At 34.4% G+C, this 27,819-nt stretch overlaps 1 protein-coding gene across 42 annotated transcripts in view; it reads left to right on the top strand.

Annotated features, from left to right (window-relative positions):
• Positions 1 to 27,819, top strand: part of IKZF2 (IKAROS family zinc finger 2) — a 165,344-nt gene that overhangs the window by 97,034 nt on the left and 40,491 nt on the right. For 34 of the 42 annotated variants that reach the window (XM_021075992.1, XM_021075976.1, XM_021075980.1 and 31 more), the window contains 2 exons: positions 7,434 to 7,700; positions 13,887 to 14,054. In XM_021075992.1, coding sequence (XP_020931651.1) covers positions 7,434 to 7,700; positions 13,887 to 14,054 — 435 coding nt within the window. The remainder of the gene's footprint in view (positions 1 to 7,433; positions 7,701 to 13,886; positions 14,055 to 27,819) is intronic. The other 8 variants (XM_021076006.1, XM_021076005.1, XM_021076007.1 and 5 more) reach the window with 1 other exon arrangement.

Below are 27,819 nucleotides of genomic sequence, written 5' to 3'. Positions count from 1 at the left end.
CCATGCCTCTGCTTGTTTATCTGTGACTGCCCTACTTTCAGTCCACTGTTGTTTTAAACTCCATCGAGTTATAGTAAGTTTTTATTTTTCTATTATTAACAGGGTCCCAAATCCTTTGATTTGGACTGTTTTATCTAGCCTGCTGTTTTCAGGAACATCAAGTGTTACTTTCCCATATTTTACGTGACGCAGGTGGCTGAGTCAAAATAAACAGATTTCCCAAGATCCCGCAACTAGTTAAGTGGCGGAAAGGGAGGTAAAGACACTGGTTCCCTACATTCAGGTGCAGAGCAACTTTCTTCTATGCTATTTTTAGAATAGTAATCGTAATTCAGAAATCAGAACTGTCTTGATCTAGTTACTCTAGTAAGTTTAAGAGATACATAATCTAACTATACTGGCGAAAGGAGAGTGAGGAAGAAAGGAAAATGAAGTGATGTGATGTGTAGAATTAAAAGGCTATGCAGAAATGGCTCAGCTGCAATTCAGTGACACCAGTGTCTAGACTTGTCCAACCATTTCTAAAACGAATACTTTAAGGATGTTATGAGGGCGCTGTTTTGCAAGACCTCTGCATTTATTTATTCACAGTTAAAGGAACAAAGGTTTATATTGTGTGAAATATTGTTGAGGAAATTTTTTTTTGCAAAGTGCTTGCACGTACCTTGATATAATTTGTGTTGTTATGATTTTACTTTGTTTTGACTGTTGGTAAATTTGTTAGTAAATAATTGTGCTTTACATCAGAGTTTTGAGGGCAGTTTGTGTTTTTAACACATTATTTAAATGGCTGCTGAGATGTTAACATGAATTTAATCATGTTTGGTGTTTCTTTTTTTGAAAGTTTAAATGGGAGAGAGTTGTATTAGCTCAGAATCAACTTCCACAGATTATTAGATGGACATATTGATTCAATTAGTGTGTATAACACCATTTCAAGTACCTGGCATAGGCCTGGAGAAATTGATGCTTGTAAGTAATAACACCCCTGAAGTGTCCTCTTGAATGTTCACACAACAGAAACGAAGCATATGAAGTCTATTTACACATCACACCTGAAGTTTTTTTTCCCCCGATTTAATAAGAATTGCATTTTAGCTATCTTTTATTCTTAGCACTGTGAAAGAAATATTTCTTTAATTCTCACAGTATTTGTCTCCTGTGAAGGTAAAGTTGATAAATATAATTTGGAAACTAAACAGAAATAAGTTTATAGTAATTAATCTAGATAGTAATTAATCTAGGCCTATTTCATACTCCATAAGATCAATAAATATTGTGTCCTTTCAAGTACAGCAAATAAATCATAATCCCTTGGCATTATTTTCATGGCTAGGAAATTTCAGTAATCTCTTTGTGGATTAGTAGAATCAACTCATTCTAATAATAAAGTTTTAGCTTGTATAAAGTTTAATTTAGATTTTAAAAATATCTTAGTGATATTTTAGGTCCTGATTCCTATGATTTTTCAAAACTCGACAACTTAAAAATGATAAGGTTCTCTGTGAAAACCTCATTCTAAGAATGAGGTTAGAATTTATTCCTTCTGTTTGTTAATTCAAAATTAACTTAATAGCTTTCACATGCATGTGAAAAGTGATCTTTTCCCCTCAAATTTTAAAAATTGAGATTTTTATATTATTTGAAGTGACCAGTTGCCAGACATTGCAAAATCATGTTCCATCATGCAGAAGTGGGTAATTTGGTGAAGCTATGGAGTGAAAAATAGGGCATGTCTGATTTCTAAGGAAAAATATTTTCACATTTATGTGCTATTTAGGTCAATAAATGTAGTGTATAACTAAATTACATATATTAGTAAAATATTTCCTGTACTTTTATTTACAAACATTTCATGACTAGCATCCTTCTAATATAGGTGTCCTATTTAAGTGAATATATTCTTCAGCTTTTAGTCTTAAACCTTCATAATCACTTTTAGCAAACTATTATGCAAGCAACAGTTACTTAATAAATACTTGCTGGTTAAATGAGTTTTTAAAGAAAATTCCATTTTGGTCCTTGTGTCTTAATTGGTTGAAGGGGGTGAGCTCTACTGTGTGAGGTCTATTATTGTATGTAACAACACTGTACATTTTGTTTTCCATTTCATTTTTAAGTGATATGCATTCAGTTTTGGAGTTTTGTAATTTTCAAAGCATGATGATAATGGTTAAAAAAAAAACCCTTAATTTTGAAATAGACTGAATTAAAATAATGTGTTTAAACAGCTTCACAAAATAACAATTTTCCCCTTTGGTTTTTCTAACTTTAAAAAAAAAAAAAAAAAAGCAGTGATCTGTATATGTCTTAGCTGTGTAAATACCCTTATTTAGTTATCCCTTTATTTCATGCCGTACTACTGAATTTAAGGCAAGTCTACTGTAACTTTACCTACACAGTATTATGTATCTTGAAACAATGATAGTTATGAAGGCTTTGGGTTTAGAGAGCCCCATATGGTTATTGAAGAAACTTTTATTATTGAAATTTTTTTGGTCTGGGAGTCATTTATGATAAGAGCTCCTATGTGAGGCTGTTTATTACTTCTCAGCATTGGGATGATCATTTGTAAATGAAGTGATTAAACCATGTGTTTTTAGAGCATCTATAAGCTATATTCTAAAGTTTAAGAATAGTATTTTGGAAACATAAAGAAGAGAGGGATAAAGCTTTCATTCATAAACATGTTTGATTTTTGAAGCAACTGTTTGCATAAATATATTTGTGGATTGTAAAAGTCTTTTCGATTAACTATTATTATCCTTTAACTGTATTCACAAACCTCCAATATACTAAAGGAAAAGTACTTTATCAATTAATTTTTCTTGATGCTTTAAAATTTGACTTCTTTGTTTTAAACTGTATACTGTATCATCACCTTTAAGTTAAGGGAAAAACAGGATACCTATATTAAACATTTGTTTTTTCATTGAAACTATTCAGATATCTAAATATTATAGTCATTTGTGACTACAGTGTTGAATAACAAAGAACAAATTGATCAAAGTCTTATTTCACATTCTCTTTTCATTGCTAATCACGTGTCCTGACAAAATATTGTCTATTAAATTGTTGCTGCTTGTCAGTATATAAAAATGTGTGTAAATTCCTACAGATGCTTGAATTTTACATTCTTCATTTTATATCAGGGCAGTAAGCTTGAAAAATAATTGGCATTGAGATTTATAGTAGTAAGATTTCTTTTCATTCACACTGACAGGTTCTTATCTTCATGGAAATTAGCTATTTATGAGAATGACTTTCTGTTAACCAAATTGTAAAATAAATATATGATGGAGAGTTAGAATTTAATTTCAAAGATTTGATAACGCATAGTATGAGTATTATACAATGATTGAGTTATAATAACTTTAACTACAATCATAACACTTATACTATATAAGTTGTAATTTAGAGTATAAATTTACCAAACACTTGAACTTAGTCATTAATGAGTTAAAATATTAGGTGCTGCACATTAATTAGAAACATCCTAAGTAGTAAAAATAAATCATAGGAGTATTTCTTATGTTCTTTGAGTAGGGAAATTTTTTCTACTTAACAGTTAAAATTCAGACCACTTTAAGTAATCACTTTTTATCCTAGAATTTATATATATATATATATATATATATATATATATATATATATAATGATTTTTTTCTGTTATAGCTGGTTTACAGTGTACTGTCAATTTTCTGCTATACAGCATGGTGACCCAGTTACACATACATGTATACATTCTTTTTTGTCACATTATCATGCTCCATCATAAGTGATCAGACAATGTTCCCAGTGCTACACAGCAGGATCTCATTGCTAATCCATTCCAAAGGCAATAGTCTGCATCTTTTAACCCCAAGTACCCCATCCATCCCACTCCCTCCCCTTCCCTTTAACTTTAGCAAGATGTGCTAAAAATTAATTATGTGGGATTTTGTTTGTACATAAGCCATATATTTATGCAAAACTTAATCTATGTGCTGTATATATTAAATGTGTGGCATTTTATTGATTTACTATATCAGTAGAAAATTGACAGGACACTGTAAACCAGCTATAATGGAAAAATATAAATCATTATCAATAAATATAAATAACTGTTTACTATAACAATAGTATGTACATTCATACATGGCAAATATCTAATTCTTCAGAGTATAATATTGTTTGAGAAAAGATTCCAATAGTTTGCCACTTCTGTATTCAGTTCTATTAAATCTGTGCTTTTTTTGGCTTATTCATTCTGAGCATATTCTTCTATGGATAGAAAGTTCTAACTATAAATGTAATATCCAATAAATTGTTAAATGACATTTTTTCCCATGTTTGATATTATGTTTCGATGTCCATATTATAATATCTTCACTAGGGAAAAAGTGATAATTAAATGTAACATCAAGTCATATTCTTCATAATTTTGTTACTGTTTTGAAATTTAAGAGTCCTGGAATTTCAGACTGAAAATCTACCCTTTAGTTATACATGCCTTCAGTTCCTGAAATGAAATGCTGGTAGACTTTATTCTCATTAGAGGTAGCTTATCAGTATTGACTAATTCAGGAATATAAATGATGGCGTTGCTGTGAAGTTGTGATCTTTAGAACATTACTTAAATGTGGGAGAAAATTTGCTCCCAGGCTGATAGAAGTCACACTACATTGTCATACTTTTCATTTGTTTTCTTTCTTCTTAATTTTTCCTTTAAATGACAATTATGAATGAAATATGGGACTTCATAGCGTAACCAGTAGTATTTTACACTGATTAGAAAATTTTTTCTTCTCAGAAAAAAGTATGGAAGAATTTCTAAGACTATGGAAAAACCTATTGAACCAAGATACAGAATCCAGAAGCCATAATTGAAAATGTTAAAAATTCAAAATTCAAAATTAGCATACATGCCAAAAAATACCCTGGAGTAAAAAAGATAAACCAAAATTTTTGCAAAACATATCAGACACAGGGCTAAATTCCTTAGTATATAAAGCATTTAAATTCAGTGAGAAAGGCTGACAACCTAGTAGAAAAATGGGCAAAGAACTTTGATAGACAGCTCTAAAAAAAATTAGACATAGAAAAAGATGCCCAACTTCATTCACAGTTTTAAAAAAAAAAAGCAGATTAAAAATCTAAAGCAAAATAAGTTTTATCAGATTACCAGTTCTGTGTGGTATTATACAATAATGTCTAGAATAGTAGCACTAAACAAGAAGTGATCTTCAAAGCCTGCCTGAATGAATTATATTTGTAAAATAGATTTAATGCCGGTATTAGAAAAGAACAGTATAGATTTTGTATGCTAATATGGAAAATACTGAACAGATATTGTTAAATGAAGAAAGGAAAGTTAAGGTCAGGTGAATTGTACAGCCCAATTTGTGTAAAAAGAGAGACTATATACATACATGTACATACATGTATGTACACACACACAGTTCTGAATTAGAAGATGAGAAGAATGCTTGTTTTTATGACTGGAACTGAAGAATTGGTTACCTTTGGGTAGGAAAGGACTTGATTTTCCTTTTTTGTCCTTTATATTTATTTTTTTTACTATGTTATTGCATTTTTTAACATATAAAACAAGCTTGAAGAAAGAAGATTCTTAATCAATTAAGTAAAATAACCTCAGTAAATACAGCCTGAAATCCCTTCTATGTGCCACAGATTCTTTAGTATATTGGAGATATTAAGATGGAAAAATACAGTCACTACTTTTCTCAAAAGCCAGTAAAGCAGTACTAATTTGCAAGTAGGGTAAAACTCAAGGTAGTAGATACTCTGTTAAAGATGGGACAAAGAAGGCTGTGTATCCCTTTGTAGATCTTAGAGTAGTTTGCATACTGTAAGTTAATTGATCTTCACAAAAATCTTAGGAAATAAAAAGATCGCTGGATGTCTAAAGAATAGTAAGCCAGTTTTTTTCTGTTTACACATTTAATGCATATGTCTGCTCTAGGAAGTTGGTACCATTATCATCCCTGTTTTATAGAGGACATTGAGAAGTTAAGTAACTTGCAGAAGGTGACACTGCTTGTACTAAAGGCCATTGCTAGGATTCTTGTTCTTAATAGCTAAACTATTCTGCTTAAACGTTTTCCTTTTTCGAATTCATCTCCACTTTGCGAATGAAAGACATAAGATTCAGAGGTTAAATAATTGGTTCGAGATTATACTGCAGTAAATGTCAAAGTCAGTTCTCCTGATTAATCCAGTGATCAATCCGTCCCCCCCCCCTTGTACAGTACTGCATCTAGTTCACAGGGGAGTTCCAAGGAGGGAAGAGTCATTTTGATAGTATGTACTACCTATCCTAAGTACTAACGACAAATCACAGAATAGGGTGGTTTCTCTAAGAAAACAATTTCAGTAAAAAGAACTTACTTCCTTTTTATGAAAATATTTCCTCTATTCAAGTAATAGCAAATAATTTGCTTTGCTTAGGAACTTTGATATGGTTTCTTGGTTTCTTGAGAAATTTTCAAGATCACTGGATAAAAAAGTGGTATTCATTTAAAGCTTGCTTCTGCTTTGTGAAAAGACTCTGTCAGCAATCCAGAATGAGGGCTATGCTAACAAAATTCCAACTTTTCTGTGGGATGATCCAAAAACAGCAAACAGAAGGCATTAAATTTCTTAACAGTTACAAGTGCGTGCATGCATGCTATGCCATTCCTGTCATTCACTGCTTTTTGGTGTGCATAGATTAAAGTTGGAATACTTTGAGTTGCAGACTATTATGTTCCACAGAGTTTTTTCACATAGGAGAAAAAAAAAAAAAAAAGCAGAGTAGCTTAAGAGCATGTGAGGTCTGTGCACTCTGCCCTACATTTATATAGCTCTCAACTGAATGTATGTATTTAGTCTGATTTTAGGTTTTTGCCTTGACAGTATTCCTTCCTATGTCAAAGACATGGGCTAGGTTAAGACTCCAAGTTGTTTCTCTTATTTATTTCAGAAGCAGGTTTACACAAGTACCTTGATGGGAAACAGGGACTATGAAGTGTGTGTATGTATGTATATAATTGTTAAATTAAGAAGTATAGCTCAGTGGATTCAGTAGTATCTAATCCTGTCGTTTCTGTAATCCTGCCTCATTCTCAGTAGCCTTAGTGACGAACTCAAAAGCCAGTACAAGTTTTTTAAAGATTTGCTTTAAAAGTATATAACTGAGTTAAAGAAATAACATGTGTGCAAAAATAAAAGTATCATTCTGTTTAGTTCTTAAGTCATTTTCACTTTCATGCCAAAGCTTCACTGAAATATCACAGAGTACAGTGTGTATTAACATTGCTTCGTGACGGACTGTATGATACTTAATACAACGTTTCCAACCATGTTAGAATGACAATGGGTGGAAAAGAGGTATAGATGTTGACACATAACATGCATTTAAAATGTCTTCCTTTCTTCTTTTTGAATTTCAGCAAATTCAGTAAAGCTAGAAATGCAGAGTGATGAAGAGTGTGACGGGAAACCCCTGAGCCGAGAAGACGAGATCAGGGGCCATGATGAGGGTAGCAGCCTAGAAGAACCGCTAATTGAAAGCAGCGAGGTGGCAGACAACAGGAAAGTCCAGGAGCTTCAAGGCGAGGGAGGAATCCGGCTTCCGAATGGTAAACTGAAATGTGACGTCTGTGGCATGGTTTGCATTGGGCCCAATGTGCTTATGGTACATAAAAGGAGTCACACTGGTAAGCAGCTGAAAGAATAACCTGATGACTGCCTGTGACATCTGATGTTGATATTACCTGACATCTATTCTCTTTCCTTTTCATTCAGGGGTGGCAATGGTGAAACTACCTTTTCACAATTCTGCTAGTATTGGATTGCTGCAAAGCAGAGAGTAGCCTGGGTCTTGACTTCCAGCCTTCAGATCTGAATAGCATATCAAAAAGAAGTTTGGGATTCAGTTTCCACAGTTCTTAATATAGCAATAATATGATAAGGGTTCAAAAGGTATAGGGGAATTTCATTGTGTAACTTGATCTTTTTGTATCCTATACATATTTTACATACCCGTGGACAGGCAATAGAGTTTGCTAGCTATGAGTTTATACTGTGACATGGCACTCATGCATTTATATAGCGGTGGATCATTTTCACCTTATCTAATTAACTTCTTAGAATACAATTTCCAATCAATCTTTGCCTACCATGGGTCTCCGTAGGAGGCAGATACTTATTTTTTCTAGTTCCAGGTTGTCACCATCTTCCTGTCATTTTTAACTATAACTCCTGCAAGGAGATACATAAGGGTAGAATAGAACAAAGGCTGATGGATGTGTAGTAGGAATGTGTAATCACAGAATTGGGTGAGGAAAGATACCTCAGATTAATTTAACATATACTTTTAGACATTTGCATATTATAAAAAACCAACTCAGTAGAAAGCCTTGTTCAGATCTCTTCTAATCCTTTGGTAAATTTTTTAAACATTTCTTTTTAATGGAAAACACCAGAAGTGAGATTGTGGTAAGGTAGGCAGATCATTAACTCTTTTTTTAAAAAAAGTTTCAAATTCATATGAAATGTGATTTGAAGGTAATAATAGCTTCAACTATAATGAAAAGTAGTAGTATAGAGCAATATAGTAATAACTCCTACACTCAGAGTTTTAAAATATGATACTCTTTTGGAAAAGAGATAAACCATAGTAAAGCAATTGATTTAAAAGATTGACTTCTAGATAATCAATTTAATAAGTAAGTGCTTAAAACATGAGAGATACCAGGGGTATTGAAGTCTTAGTGCAGACCTCTCATTTACACATGAGGAAACTGAAGCCCAAAACAGACAAGGGATGTATCCATTATCTCTTATGTAGTTGAGGGCATTGTGAGGCTAGAATCAGGGTTTCCTGATATCCAGAGTGGTTTTGTTCCAATAGTCTATACTCAGTATATCAATATGCCAACATTTGATGATGAGGCATTACTATAAGGCTGATATTTTAATTATAGTGAGAAGTTACACATTAAATCAGTGTTATCTTAATCAAAATCTTTAGCTTTAGGGCCTATATTCTTATCCAACCATATAGTTACATTTTCACTTTTTGTTTGGTTTTGAATTTCCTTATTAAATAGCGTCATATTTTTAAATACTTATTTTTTTATATTTATAGGAATATTTGTACCACTAGTGAAAATGCTTTTTCCTTTAATTTTTAAGAATGCTTCATGGAAAATTAAAAGATCAAGCTTGGTACCACATTTGATTTAAAAAAAAAAGGAAAAGAGTATAAAGAATGAGTCTACTTTTCTTCAATGCTCATGAAGAATTCTAACTGCAGATCTAAAAGAGTTCTACAAAGTTATAATGTATTCGTCATCTTAGAGTGATTATATTGAGGAAGATAACACTCTTTCAAATGTCTAACTTCTCCCATCCAGCAGTATACAGACTAAACAAAATTAGTATAATAACTTTTCAGTTGACTTTTCATTTTAAGACTGATAAATATATTGTTTTGTAAGATTTTTAATAAACATTTTATGGTCTGAATTAAGAACATCAAAGAATCTGAGTATACTCTGTTGAAAATTTAGGTTAATTGATGTTTCACTGTATCTGCAGTAATTTTCTTGAGGATTGTTGGTTTGTAAACACAGTAACAATTACATACCTACTCTGCGGTCCATTTGAGATTTACTAATTTAGTGGAGTTTTTGAATCATCTAATTAACACAGAAAGTGTTTCTAAATAGTTATGCATATTTCTACAAATCCTAGAAATATAGCATTCAATCAGCTAGTGAAGACAGGGAGAATAGACTAAACATTTAAAGTACTCTTGGAATTCTATGAAATTTTATTAATAAATGTTTATTAGAGTATTGGGGAAATTATTACACTTTCCTCAGATCTGGGAGGTGTTTGTCAAAGTTACTAGCCATTCATAGAGCAGCTTGGGATACTGGCCACATGTTGCTCACTGTGAAACTGTGATGTGTCTTTAAATTAGCCATTTTTATATGTATTTCTGATGACCCAGTTTATACATCTGAGTGGGTTGTGACATTTTCAACTCCATTTTAGTACTGTGAGAATAGAAAGTTTATTTGTGTTTCTTCAACTTAGATTGGGAAAAAATGTAGTAAGAATATAGTTATTAACCAAATGTTTTCTCCTTAATTTAATGGACTACTGTCTTCATTTTAGAACTTCCCCCCTCACCAATTATTTATAGCTTGCCAGTATAAAAGGCACTGTCTTAAATCATGAAAAGGCTTTGAGAAACAAATTCTTGGGTGTGTTTAGCATATAGAATATCAAATATAAAATTGATAGTGGAAGAAGATACACAACCACCGAATTCATTTGAATGACACGGAGTATCAGATCTAATTCCCTTCTTCTTCTGTCTCTTTCATACCCTACTAAAGTACCAATTCCAGTGTCTTATTAAATGGCTTGATTTTATTTCTTGGGTATTGCTACTTTAGTAGGTAATCAGGTAATATTGTCATCAGATACTCCAGGAACTCTTCTCTGGGAAAATAGGGAGGAGAAAAGAAATAAGGGTAGTAAAGATGCATCATGCATAATCACAAATTGACATGAGCATTATAAATATAGAATATCCTGAATTTTGCCTCTCTTTGAGGTAGAGTACTCTCATCTTTGTAACTTAAATTTTCAGTACTCTATTTTGTCCACTGCAGCTTTGTGGAACCATTTCCTTGCACCAAGGCCCTTTCTACAAGTGGTTAGAATTTTTCATATTTGTAGGTGATTGTTCCATCCAGCACAGGATGTCGTTGATTCACCAAAACATGTATACTTGCACTTCAATTGAATAAACACAGCTCTAGAAATAATACAGATAGTAGAGAACTTCATGCGGTGAATAACTGAAAATGGTCCTTGAGTAGATTAGTATATTGGTTTAGAAAAACAGCAAAAAAGCAAAACCCAAGCAGACCGAGAATGGAAATAAAAGGATGGTATGGCTTTGTGTCTATACCTTAATTGTTCTCCTGCATCCAGAGTTGTTAATGCAGACTTTGATGCCCACTCATGGCAGGATTAGTTATCACAGATAGAGTAACTTACTGGATGTCTTTGAACTGGACTTACTCTATAAGGCCACTAACGTGTTTAGCAAATTTGTGGGTTTGTCCTATATATAATTTATATATTATCAAGGCCTAAACCAACTTGAAAAGGACCAATTGATTCAGTTTGTTTATTAAAGAAAAATCAAATTATTAAAAAAAAAACCAAAACTGGAGGTGTTGTTTCAAGTTACATATACAGTATGGGTAGTCAGCTGAACCTTTCAGTTAATTATTGGATCATTTTACACATATCTCTGTAATGTGAGGCCAGGAAAACCAGTATTTCTTAAAGCTTCTTCATCTGATTGAAATCAAAGTGCATCATAACCTCTTTCCTCTTATCAAAATTGGGCACTTGACTGGTTACCTTCATCGCAGCTCTTTCCTTACTTCCTGTGGCCATGAGAACAGAATTAGCAAACGCTTTTACCCTAAGACTGAATTTACTCAGCAACATAACAACGTCTCTGGATATAACTAGACCCCTTTTCATTTTTCCTACCCCTTTAACAATGCTCAGTCATATAGATTGAGAATTATTTCTCATTAAAAAATATTTCAAGGGATCTGGAATGTTTTGTAAATGTAACAACTAAATTACCCTGTCTTTAGTTTCATAAAACTCAATTAAGTGAATTAAAATTTTATTTTTAAAAATTTGTCATTATTTTTTTAGATTAGCATTAATTTGAATGATGAATTAGTAACCTAAAGTGGGAATTTTTAAACATTTCAACTCAAAGATTATAGGAGGCTTAGGGAAAAATCAGAGTTAGCATGCTACAGGAGTATTTTCCAAAGGCAAACATGATTTCATATTTTTGTTTATCACATTAATTTGCTTTAAGGTTATTGAATACTAAGTTGTTATGCTGGGAAAGTGTATATAGATTTCAAAAGTAAAATGAAATGTTTAGAGTAGAATGTATACTTTACATTTGCTATTTTCTTCCTCTTGAAAAAGTTAATTTCATTAAGCAAGTCCTCCTTCTTCCCCTTTATTACTAATTCCATGATACATGTGAGGAGTAGAAATTGCTGATTTTAAAAAGTTTTAGACTGCTATTCCATAAAAAACTCTTAGAATTAAGTTTATGTATGTGTATGTATTTGTCAGATTTTTAAAAAAAGATTGACCAAAATTAGATTTATCTTTAAGCTATATTTTTAAGACATCACATAAGAGGTTTTAGGTAAAGTGTCTCTTTTAAGCTGTAGTTGTGTTGATCTATCCGTTTTACCAAATCAACAAGTTAAATTAAATAGAATTTAAGGTAACTTTAACATTATGGATAATTATTTTTCAACCTAAATACACAATATAGGACTTTTTGTAAATTTAGGTCATAAGATCTCCAAATTTCTTACGAAAAAACCTTAATCCTTGCTACACACACATTACTCTTTTTTGGTATATATCTCAGTAAGTTCCAAAATGAGCAAGTACTTCAGAATTCAAGATAGGGCTGATTTGTCAATTTTTCAATTTCTTTAAGCTTTGTTATCTATATGATAGAATGTGCAGTGGCAGCTGCCAGGAAGTGACCATAGTTTATCTTCTTGATGTCTCTTTGCTTATTTTAATAAAAAGAATTACTGAGTACTTGTTCTAAAGGCCTCCAAAATATATTGTAGTTTCACTTTTCACTATTATTATGAATGTTTTAGTCAAAGATATGAAACATGGCAATTCAGTGTAACAATTTTGGAAAACTTTTAAAATTATAAAAGTTTATCTAAACTTGAGTACAGAAATGGTCCAGCTCAACCAAATTTAATTTTTATTCCAACCTTGAGCTTTACTATATTTATACTCTGTATGTATTAATTTATATTTTATATCTATGTCTACTTTTAGAGATAAACAAATTTTAAAACAGTAATATCCTGGTGTGATGATGTCATCAGTGTGACCCTAATTGCCAATTTTATTCCCTCTTCAAACTACATGTTTTTTCAATGACATTGGTAACAACCAGTTGATGGAGCAGACAACACATAATTCTGACTTAAAGAATTTTAGAGCAATATTAGTAACAAGAGAAAAAGGAGAAAATGTCCCTACCAAATAAATGAGTTTCACAAGACAAAGAGAATATATATACATAAAGTTCTAGATGAACACTTTTCTTTGGATTTTCTCTGGTTACATCAGGAAATTTTGTCAAAGATTTTATTGTTAGTGATTAGGAGAATTCAGAGACCTGGGCTGTATTTTAAGATTTTGTGGTAATGAGCTTTGTAAACTAGTTCTAACCTCTTGGCTTAATCTCTTCAGCCTAAAAATTATCAGCTAAATTAGAGAGTTACTACTAAAGGTCCCTTTCAGCTCAAAGTTTCTGTGAGTTTTTAAGAGATAACGTGGTACAATAAAAAGAGCAAGATTTTATAGTCGCATTGTCCAAGAGTCAGCTGTCAGCCCAAGTACTCATTAACTCTATGACAATAATCTGGTACTTTGATACTAGAACTTTAATTCCTTCATCTGTAAATTGCAAGTATTAATACCAAATTAGTAATGCCATTATGACGTTGGAAATATTGTAGGTAAAATGACTAGTAAAGTTAGTGAAGTGATGGCCCCTAGTTGTTCAACCAATGGCCAGTGCTATTATTGTTATTCTTTTAGGTCAGCGACAGGAATCCTGTAAAATTTGTATGAAGAGAGGAAATGGCACTTGACCTAAACTTTGAGACTTTTCTAGCAAGAAGGACATTCTCAGCGCAGAGCACTGGCTCTAGTTAACAGTGTACACAGCACACGAGTGACTTGCACATGACCCATTTGGTCTTCTCCACCTCTCTCCCCTTTCACAGGTGAACGTCCCTTCCATTGTAACCAGTGTGGAGCTTCTTTTACTCAGAAGGGCAACCTTCTGAGACACATAAAGTTACACTCTGGAGAGAAGCCGTTCAAATGTCCTTTCTGTAGCTATGCCTGTAGAAGAAGGGACGCCCTCACAGGACACCTCAGGACCCACTCTGGTAAGTGCCACTGACTCTTTGAGAAGGAAGCTAAAATATGCGAATTTAGGAGATCACCATGGAATCATACAAAGTAACTTAAACTTTTGGTACATAGCTGAGAATGAGCTAGACATTATTTTTATTTGTGTACCTTGAATAACTGACAAATCTTGCAGGATGCATATGGCCCTTCTTTTTTAGACTTATATAGACTTTGCAAAAAGGAATACTTTAACTGAAGAGTCTTATTTCAAGCCATTGAAGGAAACAGCTGTTATACCAATTTTCTATGATTTTTAAATTTTATTTAATCATTAACGCAGTCATTATGGTTAATTCAGAATAATGGAAAATCTAGTAAAATATCATAGTTACATGCTAATTTTACCATAGAGGAGAGGAAATATGTGATTTATTTTTATTTTATTTATTTATTTTTTTGGGCTGATATGGTGCCTAGGTTGGACCTCAGTGGAAAGTCAGAAATCATTATTGTTAACCTTGACAAAGTTATGGTCATTAGAAAATTGGCTGTAAGAGTATTTTATATTTTATTTTACCTCCCTTGTTTCTTTAACTCTCAAACTATATCACTGGATGCTCTCTGAAAACTTTCTGTATTTTATAAACCACTATTAAAAAATCTACAATGTTAATTGTTGAAAATATCAGAATATAATGTGTAAAAGTGAAAAAATGGTTAGAAATCTGAGTGAATTTCATTTGACCGGTAGCATGAATTGCCATAACAAAGAAGTTAGAGGTGGAAAATTAATATAGAATACTCTCAAGCCAGTTTTATCTGCTCTTTTGTTCATAATGACATATTAAAATTTAATTTTAATATGAAGGTATGATGGAAGTGATGTTTTCATTTACATTGACAACTTTTATTAGAGAGTGCTATGATTTGTGAGGTAATGCTTGTATTATTTTTCTTTACATTTTTCCTATTAATCCTTAAGGCTTTACCCAGTGGGTTTTTTTTTTTTTTTTTTTTTAACACGAATGTAAAACTATTCTAGACATTAACCCAAATTTGGGAAAAATTTACAGAAAAGTGAAATTAATACAAATATTAAAACAAAACATTTTAAGTATATATTTTACATTCCTCCCTGACTTAGAGCAGTTCACTTATTTCCAACTATGACACTTTATTTTTTGTTCAGAAATTAGGACATGAAAATTATATCTTGAGTGGCATTGTTTTATTATTAAAATTATTCTTTATAGGAGTTCCCATCGTGGCTCAGTGGTTAACAAATCCGGCTAGGAACCATGAGGTTGCGGGTTCAATCCCTAGCCTTGCTCAGTGGGTTAAGGATCCGGCGTTGCCGTGAGCTGTGGTGTAGGTCACAGATGCGGCTCGGATCCCGCGTTGCTGTGGCTCTGGTGTAGGCCGGTGGCTACAGCTCCGATTAGACCCCTAGCCTGGGAACCTCCATATGGCATGGGAGCAGCCCAAGAAATAGCAAAAAAAAAATTATTCTTTATAGAAAAATATTAAGTCATGAGAGTTATTTCCCTTAGCTAGACATGTATACTGGCTTATTAAAGTATTATTCAGGAGTTCCTGTTGTGGTGCAGCGGAAACAAATCTGACTAGGAACCATGAGGTTGCGGGTTCGATCCCTGACTTCGCTCAGTGGGCTAAGGATCCGGCATTGCCATGAGCTGCGGTGTAGGTCACAGACACAGCTCAGATCTGGTGTTGCTATGGCTGTGGCATAGGCTGGCAGTTGTAGCTCAGATTAGCCCCTAGCCTAGGAACCTCTTATGCCACAGGTGTGACCCTAAAAAGCAAACAAACAAACGTATTATTCAGTTGAGCAAGGATTATATAAAATACCACTTTTCATGAGCATGAAATTGAGGCAAAACTATAACTTTTAATATCTGTTTCACACTTGACAAAATTTACAAAATTGTGTTTTTAATATTAGTGCACTCATGTTACTTAATATGGTGGTTGCTTTTTTGCTCTTAGAAGGTTCAATGCCTGGCGACACCTTTGGAAGGCATTTGACATTCATCTGATTTCTGTTTCCTTGATTTGCTTTTTGTTCTTTTACCAGATTTATCCCTGTGGGTATAGTCTAAGAAGTCAAGGCATCTTGGTTTTTGTGTTAGACTGAGCTGAGCAGCTCCAGTAAGCTTCTTAGGCAGATTAAGCAGGGCCCATCTAGGGGCTTCTGGGTGGTGGCTGATGGAGTGAATGGAGGGAAAGAGTAAGCCCCTCCCTTTGGCTTTGGTGAGGCTAGACACAGTTTACATGGTTTTGTGTACTGTTTATGTCCATAAAGCAAAGGTATTTCTGCGAAACTGTAAATGTTGTAAATAAATACATCCCACTTTGAGTCTCAAAAAAAAAAAAAAAAAAAAAAAAAAGACGTGATCCCTGGAACTGCTATTATGTTGATTTTTCAGTCTGGTACACTGTCATGATTTTTGCAGGTATATAAACAAATATATTCAAACTGGCTAATCAAAGAGCATTTAATGGAGGGATGAGAGAGAGGGGGTTATTATCCAGCTATTGGTTCATCCAGAGGTGATATCAATTCAGACATACTTCCAACTGGAATTTGAAATACTAGCCATCATCAGTGTTGTTCATAATAGATAGAACACAAAACAAAGTTGCCAACAGTCCATGGTTCTTTAATCAGAAATCTCAGGTTGATTATTATAGCTTTCTTCTTCTGCCACCAATTCCATCTTCCCCTTACTCTCACCCTCTTTTGGGCACATGTGCTGGACAGGTTTCTTTGATTGGTGATGCAAACCTTTATTCCTACAAGTTTTGAATATTTGGTGGCGCTGCCTTCCTTGGATTTCTACAGAATTTCAATAACCAGGTAATTGGAGAAGTTTTGTTAGAGATGCCTCAGTAAATCTCCTGAATTTCTAACATAATTGTCCTTGCCCCTATTGTATAGCAGCAACCCCAAATCTTCTTTGAAAAATTGTCAACCAATAGACCCCTTCCCTCTCTGTTAATTCAGTAGCTTGAAATGCCCCACTGCCAGGGAGTAGTCTCAGCTTCCAAAACAACAGTTGTAGAACTCTGGTCCCTGGTAGAAACATTCTTCCTTCTGGGCACTGAGATCCTCAAAGCCGCCAATCCCAAGATTTTAGCACAGGAAGTGAAAGTCCTGTAAATGAGTTATTTGATGTGTTTGTATTGTAGCCATGACTGCCTTACCTCTTTGTTCTCAAACATATATATTCTGGCAATGGAAGACATAGATGGCTTAAGGCATATGTCATATCTTATAGAACACACCCAAACTGCTCCCAGCAAGCATCCATATATGAACCACTGTACTGGTAGGCCACTCACCACTCCATTTAGCCAAATGATTCTGGATGATGTGGCATGAGGTATGGCCAGTGAAAATCTATAGGTTCGAGCCCATTGCTATATTTCCTTTGCCATAAACAGAATTTCCTGGTTAAAGGCAGTATTATAAGGAATACCATGGCAGACATAGAGGAACTTGCAAAAGTATTGAAGGGGAGGTAAATCTATATTTTGATTAAATTTAATATATTATGAAAATTATTTTTACCTGTTTAAATTGTGGCTATTATAAAATTTTAAATTATATATGTGATTCATATTTCCACTGACAGCACTGTTCTTGGCTTTTTAGAATAGCTCTCTGGCCATGGGTCAGGAACCAGAGTAAGGATTCTTCCCATTACTAAACGCATTTTTGTTGTGATACCATAAGATGGACTTTGGTGAAGTCTCCATATATATCTTTACCTCTGTAAGCCCCTGTTTTGACTGTGCCAAAGTGAGTTTTGGGTTCCAGGGATTAAGGTCAATTCAGAGCTAATCTAATACAACTACCTAATAACCCATGGAAAGATTTGGTATTTTCCTTTTCCCAATTCATAGTCACCAATATAAAAGGGCATAGATGATCCTGGAATGGCTTTCAGAAAATTCATAGCATGTGTTGTGGCCAGGTTCCAGGGGCCTTCCAAAAGGGACTCCAGCTCCAGCTCCACCTAAATTATGTGACTCTGAATATATGAATAGGCTTAGCTCTTGGCCAGGCAGTAGATAAGAGATCATGAATCCCACCATGGTGACTAAAATTGGGATTTTGCCCACAAGACCTAAACTTTTTCAGTGTATAAGTCAGTAGGCAGCTTTGTAGTCTATTTATTTCATTTCCATAGACCTCTCTGGAACAAAGCATACTGATTGTCATCCCATCCCTGTAGCTTATTAGGGTAACTACACCTTTCAGAAATTAATTTCTACCACATAGCCTCTGCTCTTCAGATCACGGTAGATACAATTAAACTAAGGAGCCCAAATCTGTTTGCACCATCTCTCCAGCGTAGAGAAGATAGTTATCATAAAGTTTCTCAAGCGTGCTGGTTGTTTCCTCACCAGTGTAATTCTTTGGTGAAGGGAATGTCCCATAGGCCCTTTCAGAGGTCCGGTTAGGGAAGGGCTGAACAGGGTAATTCATGATAGCTCTTTTCCAGTATTTTCACTTACTTGAGCTTTTGGAAATCTGTTTTAGTATGCCAGAAAAATTATGCTTTTTCAACTTTACTATGTAAGCCATTATTGAATCAAGGATTCAATTAACCAGTCACTCCCACTTGCTCAAGGCAATGTATTAAATCCCAAATCCCAGATGAATACACATACATTGATAAATTTGGCCTGATCAAGCATTTTAGTTTATCTTCTTGGTATAAAATTCTTAGGATCAAACAAACCATTCCCTTACATGCTAGCTGCACTCCTACTGATACAAATTGGCAAGGTTTTGCAATTCTTTCATTGTGCAGGCTGTCATCTCCTGAATCTGGCCTTGATTTTGGCTATATTAGGATCTAACTTGTTAGGATCCTGGGGCCATGAGTGATAATAGAAATGAATCCTGAAAAGAACTGCCATTCTCTGATTGAGTTCCCACCTCAGCTGAAGCAATTGGACGTTCTGTTATGATCAGGGAATACTAATTTATAGGAGTGTTGGTTTCTGTAGGTAGAAAGGTGGGGAATGAGGATGGCTGGGATGGTTTGGGATTGTTTGGGGCTTCAATATTCTGAGCCTCAGTATTTGATCAGATTGTACCAACCTATGTTTCACTCTTTTTCCAGCATTACCTCATTATCAGGACCTCATGGTATTGGTTTTGCCCATTTTCATCAGTATAGCAATTCCATAACCCTTCAAATCAGATTTTGAAGCTGGTCTTCAGCCTTATTTGCCCCAAGTCTTAATAAGGACTCTTTTAAGACTGACAGGGAACTTTGCTATTTTAACCTCTGTTCTGAATTGAGCATTCAAGGCCTTCAATTTGTCCTTTTTCCTTTCTGTAATCCTTAGGGCCATCAGAAGTAGCCATGTCACGCTACTTTCTTTGCATTAGACGCCACCATTGTCACTTTAGCAGGTAAAGGCCACAGCTCGTAAAGCCTTGCCTTGCACATGCACTTCTTTTTCTCACTACCATCAGTGATAATTTGAGTAACTGTGTTGCCAGCATATGCCTAGAATTGCTGGGATTTCACTAACTCCCTGATAAGGAGGCTATCCTGTTCTCTTCACACATGGGAAACTCAATGCCAGAATGCCATTTTGACTTCTGGGGCCTTGGGTCACTCCTGCGACCGATAACTGTCAGGCCCTCTCTCTAATTTTGAGTGAGACACTCAAATGGGGAAAATGTGGAGACAGACGTTCATGAAAACAGTACTATTTACAAGAAAATGGGTAGGCATAAAGGAAACCAACAAGGGATGGTTGAAGCACTCTGAGGCTGCAATAACAGGAAGCCGTGAGCAGCCCCATGTCTGAAGGGGCAGGGGGATGGAGGGGTCATTGAGATTAGGGGAGGAGAGAGACTTGAAACTGACCTTCAGTATAGGAATGTACCCCTGTCTGTGACTGAAGAATAAATACCTAGACCTCTCCACCCTCCCCTCTTTGCTTCCTATATTTTATATTTGAAAATTTTCCATTCAGTGGGTTGGTAGCAGTGAGCCCAGCACTGATGTGCACTTACATGTTTCTTATGTGTCTATATATATATATATATAAACACTTAGAACAATATCTGGAATACAGTATACATTCAGTAAATATTAGCTCCTTCCTTCTTCCCTCTCTCCCTCTGTCCCACACGAGCTAAAGTTTCTCTCTAGAATTCAGTTTGCATACCCTAGAGGACACCAGGTAGTGTCTTGGTCTTGACTGCGTAGTCCCAATAGTTAGATTATTTACAGATAATGTCTGGCATCTCTTGAAGTGAACTAAGCACTTCTTATGGCTTATTCCTCTAATTGAATCTTTTTATTTGACATGAGCAAAACCAGGTAGTTATCAGTTGAAAACAGTAAGTCTAGTAATTGGAAAAATTCTTTTAATAAGAAAAGGTTCTTAGAGTTTTCTTGTGGCTCAGTGGGTTAAGGATCTGCCATTGTCATTGCTGTGGCCCAGGTCACTGCTGTGGTGCGGGTTTGATCCCTGGCCCAGGAATTTCCAGATGCCACAGGCATGGCCAAAAAGAAAAACAAACAAACAAACAAACAAAAAAACTTACATTTAAAAAAATGTAAATATAAATATTTGTTTAATCATTTATTTTTTGATATAAGGCTAGGCCCTTTCCTTTCCTTTCAGTGAAGAATTTGGTTTTGGAATTGTGTGTAATTTTTCTGCCCTAAACCACACTCATAACATATCATCTCTAATTCCATTTTCAGTTTCTTTAAGAACTTAAAGACCTTGTGATAATGCAATTAGACTTCAATTAAATATTTAAGATTTTTATCACTAATTTTTACGATTACCTTTGCCCATCTCCAATTCATTAACATTTTTTCAACTCAGCCTTATTGCCTCTTTGCAGAGTGGTAAAAACAGTTTTTATAAAAACAACTTTATAGAGAGAGATGTATGAATGACTGGGTCACTTTGCTGTACAGCAGAAATTGACAGAAAGTTGTAAATTAACTGTAATTTTTTTTAAAGGTTAAAAAATAAAAACAAAACAACTTTCCTTCTGTATATATTTTATTAGAATACAGATATTTGAACAATTTACTTAATTATAATGACAGGTACAGTTGACAGAAACAGGTTTGGCTGGAATCACAACTGACTCAATGTGACTATCCAGTTCCACTGCTAGAAGTGTTTATTTTTATTTATTTATTTATTTTTGTCCCGTGGCATATGGAGGTTCCCAGGGTAGGGGTCTAATTGATACTGTAGCCACAGGCCTACACCACAGCCACAGCAACGCGGGATCTGAGCCACATCTGCAACCCGCACCACAGCTCACGGCAACTGTGGATCCTTAACCGACTGAGCAAGGCCAGGGATTGAACCCTTAACTTCATGGTTCCTAGTCAGACTCGTTAACCACTGAGCCACGACAGGAACTCCACTGCTAGAAGTGTTTACATGGGCATACCTAACAGAGGCCTATGAACACAGGACTTCAGTATGTCTTTCAAAGGGAACAGAGAGACAGTCAAAAAACTTCTTCCTATTACTGTTCCTAGATTACAGGTGAGGAGACTAAGGCACAGAGAGGTCACACAGATAGAGCCTGGATTCACACCAAGACAGTCGAACTCCAAAATCTATCCTCCATGCTATGGAATAGATGATACAGCCCCATATGTTTATTCTATTCTCTATCCTGCTGAACTCTATTAAATTAGCTCAAAATGATAAAGCAAAAAAGTACTATTTGGAAGTCAAGAGATCAGGACATAGTGGTTTTAGAATGGGCTCATTGCAGATTAGCTATGTGACTTTGTCAGATCACTTAATTTAATCTCCCTATGCTGCTAATATTATGTGATGCAATTGCAATGTTACCTTTTCTCCCCGGGATTTTGTTGCTAATCAATCACTAAGGCCAAACGTTAAAATAGTAAAAGACTGGTCCCCACACTCCACTTTTTTAAGTTTGCTATTGTTTGTATTAACTTCCAAGATAGATTTGCATAAAATGGAATAGGTTTTAAGATTTTCTGTGTTCACAGCATCAGTATCACTTCTCTGCTAACATAAACTTCAGAGATAACTTTGATACAGTTTCTGATTTTGGATTTCTAGTTCAGATATAGTTTGTTCACTTAAAATGCATTCCGTTTTAAAGAAGATTTTTGAAAAAGCTCCCTCCTTTTTATACTTTTTTTATATGTTTTTCTGAACACCAGCAGAAGTATAAAACAATGTTGAATGTTCCCCTCCTTCATCTCTGCCAATTAGTACCTGAATGGCTTTTTTTTTTTTTTAATTGCTTTTTAGGGCCGCATCCACAGCATATATGGAGGTTCCCAGGCTAGAGGTTGAATCGGAGCTGCAGCTGTCAGCCTCCGCCACAGCCATGCAGGATCCAAGCCCTGTCTGTGACCTACACCACAGCTCACGGCAACGCTGGGATCCTTAACCCACTGAGCGAGGCCAGGGATTGAACCCACAACCTCATGGTTCCTAGTTGGATTTGTTTCCGCTGCGCCACAACAGGAACTCACTGAATGGCATTTTTCATACTGGAATTGAAGATGGGTTTAGATGTACAAAGCCCTGACTACTTGATTTGATTGCATGTTTTAAATTTTGATTATAGTCATTGATAATATTTTTTAATTTTGAAAGCATGCCCGATTTTACAAATAACCAATAAGGCTTAAATATTTTGATAGTATTTACCAGCATTTGCCATGGGAAGGTTTATTGTTTTTTTTGTTTTGTTTTGTTTACTTTTTCAGGGCTGCGCCTGTGGCATTTGGAAGTTCCCAGGCTAGGGGTTGAAATGGAGCTGCAGCTGCCACCTCTGTGACCTACACCACACTTCACTGAAACACCAGATCCTTTAACCCATTGAACAAGGCTAGGGATTGAACCCACATCCTCATGGATACTAGTTGGGTTCGTTACCACTCAGCCACAACGGGAACTCCTGGAAAGGTCTGTTTTCTAACAATTACTTTTCAACAGTATAATTGTTTCTGGAAATAGATTAATGTTATAATCTTTTCTCAGTAGCAGATAATTCTTGTCAACAACTCTTAGGTTTTATTCCTGACTTAAGATAATACCAGGAGAAATCAGAACTTTTCTTACTTTCGTTATGGCAGTACTTTATACTCTTTCTGAAGTATTGTCCATTCAGGAGAAAAAAAAAAAAAAAAGTGAAGTGAAATAAGACAATCTAAGTTTTATTTGTGCAATAATCACCAGTGTTTGATATTTTTTTTTAAAAAAATATTTTCATTTATTATGGGTTAGAGATATTCTATTGGTCTTGATGCTGGATATCTCATTAGGATTGCTTATTTCATTGCAGTATGGTGGCTGAATTTAAGATATATAGCAATTGTAATCCTCTTTCTACTTTTGCCTCTTTGCAACATTCAAAAAAAATGAATGGCTGAGGAAGGAAAAAATAACAGATCTTTTTACGTGTGAAATATAAATGGCCAGAAAGAAATGATAAAGAGCTCAATTGTATCATCAGCCATATATCAGCTGGAGATTACAATCAAAATTTTAGTCCAGTGAGAAAGTAAATTACATTTTTATAAACATGTCCCATATAAGTTGTAAAAAAAATTTAAAAACTTTTAAAAAGATTTTGAAATCTATCCATTAGTCTTAGATTTACCATACAAATCATGTAATTTCCTTTACTATAAATTTGTAACAAAGCATAGTATTTATGTGAGTTTTTAATGAATCAGTGCTGCTACAGAAATGATTTTATTAGTTTTGTCTTAGATTTTAGTTTAAAAAGTGATTAAAGTCTTCTCATTCTTAGAAATTTGATTAGTGTGCTTCATACATTTTGTATTGCTCCTTTTAATTGTCTTTACTATACCAAATACACTAGGGAAATAGTGTTTCAATTAAGCCCTGGACCCCTATTAATCAAAACAATACTTAGCATACTTGTTATTTTTTAAAACTAGAACTAGAATTACATATTTTTTCCTAATTAGCACTTCAAGTATATTTCTCACATATTCTAATCCAGTGCTCAAATTAGATGTTTAAAACAGAATACAAGTAATGTACTTTTAATATATGGGAACATATATGCATTATAAATTCCTTTGTATAAATTGTAAAGAGGAGAAAGTAAGAATGCCTCTTGTATAGTCTCAAGTGTCTTTATTGCCATGTCTAAAGTTCAGTTTTGGAATTAAACTGGATTCACATTCTTACAAAAAAAATCATTTGTTTAAAAATGGAATCTTTTGATTTGAAACTGAAAAATCCTAATGTCCCAAGGAAACTTACTGTCTCTTGTATTCCAAAGAAGCCAATTAATTCTTAACACTAGCATATTTTTAAGATGCTTGTTTTAATATGAAAGTATTGTTCAGAGATATATAAATAAAATTCCTGAGTAAGCAGACAAGTGTAGGAATTGATTTTTTTTTTTTTACCTTAAGAAAATAAGAATTACTTTGTGTTTTCAATAAGGCCTGCTATAAAATTCAAAGGAACACCTTATTAGCTTTCAATTAAATCAGTATTTATTATATGATATACTTATTTGGATATATCACCTAAAAATAAACACTTCGTAAAGCTAGTTTATATGATAGATCTGTTTCATATAACCCTGGAGTAATAGCTATTTGAGGAACCATTCAGTGCCATAAAGTCTTGACTTAGGGTCAATAAGCCTACAGTATTATTATGAGCAAATGTCTCATTTATTTCCAAACACCTCAATAATGTTGATTTTTACAACAGTATTTTGTAACCTATTCGACATTTGACAAATTCCAGCTTAAGAAATTTGTCCTTTATGTCTGATTGTCAGTTTAAAGCTATTTTGTCCTATAAAAAGCAACTAACTAAACCAGATGTCATAAAAGTATCCATCTGTTAAAACAAAAACTTGTACATTTTTAGTTCCTTTATATTAGAACTGTCTTTTTATTTTTTAAGAACCTGCAAATCCATGGATTTTATCTTATCCATAAAAGTAGCTCAGAAATATGGAATACTTGAATCAGTTCCCATTATTGATTATTTAAAGTATCAGTTAAATAGTATACTGCTGCAAACTCACTTAAAATTTTGCCTTTATTTTTAACTCTACATTTTGTTCAGTTATGCTTTTAACTATCATTATAATATACCTATAAAATAAAATGACTCACCTTGCTTTTGAATATATTTGGATATTCACATTTAATGGACTATTAAAACAACCAACAGTCATTTTTAAAAGGTAGAAACTGCAGGCTCTCAGAGAACCTGGTAAGAAAAGATTGTTTTCCCCTTATCATCAAATTTCTTGAAATAAAGTTCAAAAGTAGTATCTGGCTTGATTTGAGATAGAGCTAATCTTTGACCTTATTGTTAGAAACACAAGGTAATGTCAAATGCTGTAGCTTTAAGTCTTCTCAAGTGGGACAGTCTGTTAATCTGCCATGAGAAGGATATGCCCTCAGATACAGTGTCATTTCTTACTAAAAAAGGACCACCACTGTCACATCATTTCCTTAAATTGCTGACTGATCAGGAATTCCATAAACTAAAAGGACTGCAGAGCACTCATGGCATTTGTAATCACTCATTTTCTTCTCTAATACACCGTTTCCATCTCATTTCATTTATCTCCCCCTCTTGTCTTTCTGCTTTCTACTCTTTGTTTTTCTCATAGGGTTTTTTCTTTCCCCCCATTAATCCTTCAATGTTTGTTTCAATATTACTTTACTTTATTTTTTGAGGTGAAAGATAAGTACCTTAAGTTTCTATTACACACGAAATGCTTTGTATAACATGGATTTGTTACAGGTTATAGACCTTTGGATATTAATAGTACTGATTATTTTGTGAAATAAAAGCAAAAATGTCTGAAAATCAGGTACATGGCCAAAAAGATCATCATCAGTTTTTTCCGTATTGACATTGTTTTAAAAAACAGATCAGAGTTCCCTTTATGGCTATTATCCATGAGGATATAGGTTCGATGCCTGGCCTCTCTCAGTGGATTAAGGATCCCATGTTTCCATGAGCTGTGGTGTAGGTCACAGACATGGCTTAGATCCCAAATTGCTGTGGCTGTGGCATAGGCCAGCAGCTGCAGCTCCAATTCAACCCCAGCCCAGGTAACTTCCATAGATCACCATGAATTTTATACCAGATTTGCTAAAGAGATCCATTTAAAAAACACTAAGCCATGGGCCAGGATGCTGATAGACATGTTTGATTAAATTATGCTGGTTTAGAAATTGAATCTGGTGCAGCTCATTCATAGTAGTGACGGTGCATTGACTGTAGTGTAATTTGTCTGGCAGACTTCCCTTGAGAAGGAACTGTTTTCACCTGATTGTAGACCTGGCACCTGGCCCACGTTCTGGGTGATCTCCCAAGTGTGAACTTTCCCCACCCTCCACCCCTCCTTTCCTTCCTGGAGGTGGTTGATAGAGGAGGATTACACTGATAATTACACAAACAGTGTCAGTTGCACACATGATTTGCATAACTGTGCTCTGCTGATTTCACCCATCAAGTCCTGACACCTAAGGCCCATGGTGCCTCTCTGTATGCTTCACAGTAAACACTGAAGAGAGGCGATGGGATTAAGATCTTCATTCCTGACTCTTAAACACATACACTTAAGGCCCTGCCCATTGAAAACTGACCAGGAGGGAAAAGCCACTTCCAGTCAGGTCAGCTGCTGTGACAATCCATGTGATTTCTACCTTGTAGATCACCTTCCCCCACCCCCAATAATCATCAAATACATTACATTATATGTTCCTTATAAAAGAAGTTAAAATTTTAATTGCATAGACGATCTCATCTTTTTCAAGGAGCAGCAGTCATGCTTCTTTACATTTCAAACACTCATTTCTAGAAGGAATCGTGGAAAAAGAAGCATTTCTTCTCTAACATTCTTATCTCATATAGTTGTTCATTTTGGCTCAAAGACCAAATCAGATTAGTTTCCTGCTGGAACTTTTCCTCCTTACCTCTTTCTATTATCAGGAGTTCTAAAGAAATTAACAGGAACCATGGACCTGTTCCTCATTTTTCTCAATTTTCTGTGGACGCCATCTCCATTTCCCAAGTTTAGTAGCATAGTTTTGCATCCTACTTGGATGTTACTGTGGACAGTCTGAACTTCTGGCCCTTTCACATTTTCCTTTCCACGGTGCTATCTGCAGCCCTGGCATGTTTTGGAACTCCATGGCAGAAGTGGAATGGCAGCATGCCAGCTGCATTACTCACTCGGTGTCCAGAAAGACACATCCCACTGTTTTCTGTTTTGTTTTGTTGAGGTTTTTTTTTTTTTTTTTTTTTTTTGTAAGCTAACCTCCACCCTCTGCTTTTATTTTTCCTACTTGATGCGTGCATGTGAGTCAAAGAAACCTGTTCATCCACAGCCTGTACTATCTTGCCAAATCTTGTAGGAAAACTCCCAAATGGTAGAAAACCATGCAAATGAGGTAAATAAAATCCAATATCATTCATTATAAGCATAGAAAATATATGTAGAATTTTTATTTACGGTATCATACAATCAGCATGGTATCTCTTTAAATTGTACAAAAATATGATAATAAGCATATAGCTAAGAATGAAAGATCCTAAATTCTGCTTCTCCAGAGAAAAGATCTTACTATATTTTGTATCTGCATCCCTTTATACTGTATCGATTGAATAAATGAAAGACTATGGATGCTTTCATTTGAGCATTCTTACATTAACTAGAAAGTTGTCTTTTTTTAGATTACTGGAGGTCAGTTGTGGTTA

The sequence above is a fragment of the Sus scrofa genome, chromosome 15, assembly GCF_000003025.6.
Source record: "Sus scrofa isolate TJ Tabasco breed Duroc chromosome 15, Sscrofa11.1, whole genome shotgun sequence".
Lineage (NCBI taxonomy): Eukaryota > Metazoa > Chordata > Mammalia > Artiodactyla > Suidae > Sus > Sus scrofa.
Note: the sequence above shows the minus strand (reverse complement) of the source record. Positions and strands in the feature narration are given on the sequence as shown.